Raw genomic sequence first — 6,179 nt, forward strand, 5'->3', positions numbered from 1 at the left:
AGCTGGTGGATCACATTAGAATGTCCTATGTTTGGTTTTACAGCAACAGCTATATGTGGGCTCAGACACTGGCCTTGCCCAGGTTCCTCTGCACCGCTGCAGTGTGTACGGAAAGGCCTGTGCTGAATGCTGCCTGGCCCGAGACCCCTACTGCGCCTGGGATGGAACGTCCTGCACTCGCTACCTGCCAAACACAAAGAGGTCTGTTGTTCAGATTGCCTGGAACAGCCATGAGCAGCCTGAAGAATGAACGCCAGATTGGAAATAAATAATTAGATGAATGTTGTAGTCATTTGTAAAACTCTTTGCAGGCGCTTCCGTCGGCAGGATGTGAGGAATGGAGACCCAAACACCCTTTGCTCTGGAGGTATTACTCTAGAACTATTGTTAAAACCCGATTCTAATGTTTCTTATCGTGTAGATCTGTTAAGTAAAACTTAATCTTATTTTTAGTTAAAAACTTGCGCCAAGTGGGCCCCATACAGTTTAAAGGAGGCAGAGAATGTGCACCCCGAATGGGTTTGTCCGCAGTTTCCGTGGTGGCCCCCACCTGTGTTTGCCCACATTGGTTCAAGTGGGCACTCAGTGGGATGGCTGGCTACAGTAACCAGATGCCCAGTGGACGGCGTAGCGAGCTCTGCCTGGGCAGCGCCGCTTGCTTGCTCTGCCTGACCCTCAGCAGCAGAGTTCACTACGTGGGCTATGTGTGGACAAATGCAGGTGGGGGCCACAACGGAAACTGCCACCACGAAAAAGGATTCGGGCCCACATTTTCTGCCCACTGTTAAACCATGTGGGGCCCACTTGGCCTTGCTGGCTGGAGCCGTAGATGAATATTTATGCAAAAAGTAAAAAGCAGACTTTTATCTCTCTGATTAACTTAAGCCTCCCCTTTAACATTTTACTCATTCTGTGCCTAACTATCTTGAATATCTTAAATACCCTCTTTGCCCCCGTTTTGACCTCCATCCAGTCAAACCACAGGACCAGCTTTGTGCCACTATCTGTCTCCCTGCCAGACAATTGAATCAGGCTCCTTACTCAAACTGGAGCTGCAGGGTAATATGATTAAATCATGCGGTACTTGAGCTGAGTTGTGTAAAATGAATGAAGATCAGAGTAACTGTCTAAAATGCAATTAGCCTAAAGTGCAAGCTTTTTTGCTGATTGAACGCTTGTTTTTTTTTTATTTTATCAACTGCTGTTGTTTTAAAGGTTGTTTTTTCTTATTATTTTAATCAGTGGATCATTTTTTTTTATAAAATAAAAAAGGTATTATTTTTTCTGATTCCGTAACCCTATATCTTTTTTTAAAGTCGCGTTGAAAAAGACAACTTTCAGGTTCTGGAATTTTTTATTTTGCCAGCAAATGCAAAATTTTAATTCCTTTAAAGAAAACTTCTTATATTCATATAGCTCAAAATTCCCCAAATCTCTTGTTTTTTGCAGTTGCAGTTCCATGGCAAGATACATTTCAGTATTAGAATATGGAAAAATTATATTAGTTAAAAAACAAGCAGCTCATTAAAAAGGCATTTGTTTACCATGAACAAAGTGTATTACACATTTCAGTTGATCCTGTCCACAGATTTTTTATTTATTCACTTTGTGAGAACAATGTTTTCCATCTGATGTTTCTTTGTCTCTGTCGCCCCCTACAGACCACCATAAGCATCGCGTTGCAGAGAGGAAGCTTTACGGAGTTGAGGGAAGCAGCACATTCTTGGAGTGTATCCCCAAATCCCTTCAAGCCAAAGTAACGTGGACATTCCAGAAACACCCTCAGAATCCACGAGCAGAGGTGAGAAGGACCAGAGGAGATGTTTTAAGAAAACGATTGAGTGCTTCAAACATTTTCAGGAGATTCTTCTTTTTAACTGTTGTGATTCATCTTGCATGGTATTTGATTAAAATAAGTTATTACCAGCTAAATGACACTGTTAAACTGTTATTCAGCAAACTTCACCTGTCAATGCTCCAACAAATTCAGGAAGTTCAAAGGCCAAACATTTTAATTTATCTAATTAAAAAACAAAATTCTGATTTTACACCATCATGGTTTTTATAAGGTTAAAGTGCTAGCCAGGTCTTGTTTTTCCTTGTAATTCAAAGACCCACTCCAATGAAAATGGTGTCTTTGGTGTTTTTCCATGTGTTCTTGTGGCATTTTTCTGATATTAGAGGACAAAAATTGAGAAAATTAAGCTCAGAATCGTATTTCTAAGTATTTCTGTATTCAAATAGTGGTGAATCACTGAGAAGGAAGGTGTAATTGCAGGGATGCCCAGTTTAGCTTGGTCTGTTTGGTTTAGTTTAGCAATCAGCTATTGTATTTTATGACTGTTTTGTACAAAATTACCAGCGTGAAGGCCGTTGAGACAACTGTGTTGTGAAATTGGGCTACATAAATAAAATTGAATTTAATTAAATCAGGAGCAGACAAAAAAGTGATATTGGAAAATAAGTGTATTTGTTACATTTACACAGAACACTTTTAAATAGATCAAAAGATGATCAAAGTGGGTCTTTACCACATCATTTGATGGTTTGTTGTACTTCTTGCACTTTTTTTCATCTAAGCCTACATAAATAGTTTCTTATAATCACTCTAAAATTGGCAATGAAGTTATAAATTGAACATGTAACTTCAAAAGGCTTCTTATTGTCCACAGGTACGTGTAGATGAACGTATCCTGCAAACAGACAGGGGTCTTTTGATTCGTCGGGTCCTGAAGAGAGATATTGGTGTCTATGAGTGTCACGCAATGGAGCACGGCTTCACCCAAACTTTGCTAAGCATCACCTTGGAAGTTATACCTTCAACATCCTCTCACATCCCCAACTTGCCCTCCGACGCGCCTGTCCGATTAGATCCTCGCAGTGGAGGCGGCTCTTCAATGACCAATCAAAAGCTTTGGTACCGGGACTTCATGCAGCTGGTGGACCACCCTAACCTTAACACTGTTGACCAGATTTGTGAACAAGTTTGGGCCCGCAAGAATGCCGGTGAAGCCCAGGGGGTCAAGAGTTTCCCTGCTCCAGGAAAGGACACCCTGCCTGTAGGTGGTGCTGCTCGCCCACCCAACAAGAAGTGGAAGCATCTGCAGGAAATCCGAAAGGGGAGAAACCGCAGGACCCACGACGGAAAACCAAACCCTCGGGCACCTCGCAGTGCAGGGGAGTGACCCACAGAGAGAGAAAAGGAAGGAGGAAAGTGGGACTGATGGAAAAAAAGAAAAAGAGACTGTGAACTGATGGAGGAGTTTACACATGCAGATACACACAGATGTACACAGCACCCTTCTTTTGTGTATATTTATCTATGGATGGTCCCACTAAATGGTACACCTTTCCTAACCCCTCATCCCTGAGACCAGCTCCTGCATGTGCTGCCTTATAGCTCAAGTTGATTCTGCACGATCCCTTTACTTAGTTTTTGTAGTATGGTAAAGTACTGGCAGACACCTGGGAGAAAATCCACCTTTAAATTTGGGAAACCTTTCCTCCTCTTATTTATTCTCTTTTCTGATGCTTGAAGATGTGTTCACACAGCATATCCCAGACTTGACCTCCTGTGCTCACTGTGCACAAGCCTACTCTCTGGACAACACCACTGTAACTCCACCCCAGAACTGGGGATGAACTTCATTACAGGTTGCAATTTAGGAGAAGATTTCACACCAGCGTTGCATGCTCAGATGGAGAAAACACAGAGCAATGTGGAAAAACCCATGAAAGGCTAAAAAGTGGAGAGAAACAATGACTATTTAAGTTGAATTGCACAAGCATGTAGACAAAAAAAACAAAAACAGATTGACGTCTTTTTTTCCGGAACCTTTTTAAATGAATTGATCGTCTTCCTGTGGTCTTCTTGGTGCACATGTTTCCAGCCCACAAGTCACGTGTGCTACATAATGCAATCGAACAGAGACACCAGCACCTGTAGAACACATCAGCATCTTAGAAAACTAGTCTTTTCCTTTTTTTGTCCTTTTCATTTGACAGTTTCACATTGAAGCTGTTCCATCTAACAACAGTAAATCGCAGGTTGTCAAAGAGCAGATGGACTGGAGTGGATAGATTCTGGTCAAACAACTCATTAGTGAACAGGTGAAAAACTCCCATTCCATAAAGTGATATAAGACATCAACCGCACACAGTCTCAGATAACATAAAATCTTTAATTGATGCAAAACTAACCCCTTAATTTAAATAAAGAAACTCTCTAAAGCTGATTTTTTTTCCCCCCTCAAAACTTTATGCATCCACAATTCTTCAACAAACAAAGGGGCGTGAAATGAATTTGATAGCAGGATGAGGGGGAACAGAAAGGATTTTAGCGGACTCCATTTGACAACCCATGTTTCTGGGCGACAGTACAGTATATATATTAGCATGATATTTATGAGTGAGACTGATTTTTATATAAATATATTTTTAGTGGTACTTCTTTTCTTTTACACTGTTCTTACATAAGTTGTTTCTGGTAAAAAAAAAAAAAAAAAAGAAAGAAAAAAAAGATATGCAAGTAAAATGAAGTGTGTGCAGTCCCGATCCTTAGTTTGGTACGGTGAAATGCACAGAACACGGCTTTTCTCTGCTGCTTGAAAACATTTCCACTGTTTGCTAAAACATGAAAAAAAACAGAAATAAAAAAAATAGACACTGTTGAGGATTTCATCTCTACATAATGAAACGTTTAGAGTCTTCCTTCTCCATGTCTTTTCTCTGTGTGTATTTTCTGTACAGTAACTTTATTTGCTGATTTTGCTAACATGTTGTGTGTAGGCTGCCCTCTAGTGTCTGTTGTTTGGATGAAAAGGCCACCTGTGGTACAAAAAACCCTAAATGTTTGGTCTGTATCTCTCCATGAAAGAACGCCGGTAGCTTAAATTATGCATTTATGCTTTGCAGCCATGACATTTAAATATGGTTTATATGTAGAAAATATGGTCCGATTGTGCTGCTGTTCTATCATTTTAATAAAACTGGAAAAAGTTGTATTTAGCAGAAGTTCAATAATTCATCCACGACCTGTGTAGACAGAAAGCAGCACCGACTGCATCCATGTGTGGACTCATTCTTGTAGTTTGTTGTATTTTATGTCTGGGATGTTTAACTCTTTAAACGGAGGTGACTATTAAAAGGAATTCTGACACCACACCCAGACGGTCAGGATTTACCCGTGGAGTTGGAGACAAACTATGATCATTACATGTGTCTGCATTTACATCACAAAAAACATTCCACTCGTAGACTGTGGTTACAAACTGCTTAGTTTTTTAACTACAGCTTGTTCTGGTGGCATCAAACTTGCCTGGTTGTCCTCTTGTTTTTTTTAAGCCAACTGTTTCTTAGCGCTTGAAATTGCATGTCTAATGTTAGTGGCTAATGCGTTTGACAATGACAAGAAAGAAAGAGGGAAACACAGCACACTGCTGATAAATATTACTGTTAATATTATTATTCTGTAGTATTTATGTGCAAAAATAAGCTGCCTTGTCGTGATTTTGTTTTTATTTTCTTACAAATGTAGATTTTCATCTGTTTTTTCATTGTCTGATGACTCATCTTCAACAGTTTTTGTGCTGACAGGGAGGCATTTCCAGAAGAAAGTGTCCAGCAAAAAGTCTGATGTTCAAACATCGGAGACACATTTCCCATCCCACATGATTGATTTAAATCCTAGGCTTGTGTGTGTGTGCTCTTGCATTGGAGTAATGTATGTGCGTGCTTTGAGTGTGTTTGAGTGTAAACAGTTGGAAAAGGAGCAGACTGTTGTAAATACTGGCAGGTGAACAGAGGGTTTAGAGACGTCTGTAGTTGAACATTCATATAGGGAAGGCCAAAGTTACCTTGGTGCACTGTAATACTCCCAGGTCTTTGTGAAATGTCATGTCAAATTGTTTTTGATTAACACAATAAAAATATGCAGTTACTTCAACACGGCATGTTTTATTATTTTATTTTTTAAAGATTATTTAAATAAAATGTAACTACCTAATAATATGTAAAATAAAATAGGTCTATATTAAAAAAAGGCCTTTGCTATGTGTTTTTTTAATGGATCTAATCACATCTTATTTAAATCATTGATTTGAAATTTAAATTTAAAACATTCACTGGTTTAATATAATTGCTTATGTAGTTTTAACCCTTGTGCTATCCTAGGCACTTTA

At 39.4% G+C, this 6,179-nt stretch overlaps 1 protein-coding gene across 1 annotated transcript in view; it reads left to right on the plus strand.

Annotated features, from left to right (window-relative positions):
* Positions 1 to 5,944, plus strand: part of sema3b (semaphorin 3B) — a 53,023-nt gene extending 47,079 nt beyond the window's left edge. The window contains exons 15-18 of the mRNA XM_020704498.2: positions 44 to 201; positions 312 to 367; positions 1,662 to 1,801; positions 2,673 to 5,944. Coding sequence (XP_020560157.1) covers positions 44 to 201; positions 312 to 367; positions 1,662 to 1,801; positions 2,673 to 3,185 — 867 coding nt within the window. The 3' untranslated portion in view covers positions 3,186 to 5,944. The remainder of the gene's footprint in view (positions 1 to 43; positions 202 to 311; positions 368 to 1,661; positions 1,802 to 2,672) is intronic.
* Positions 5,945 to 6,179: the final 235 nt, after the last annotated feature.

This window comes from Oryzias latipes, chromosome 7 (genome assembly GCF_002234675.1).
Source record: "Oryzias latipes chromosome 7, ASM223467v1".
NCBI classification, from domain to species: domain Eukaryota; kingdom Metazoa; phylum Chordata; class Actinopteri; order Beloniformes; family Adrianichthyidae; genus Oryzias; species Oryzias latipes.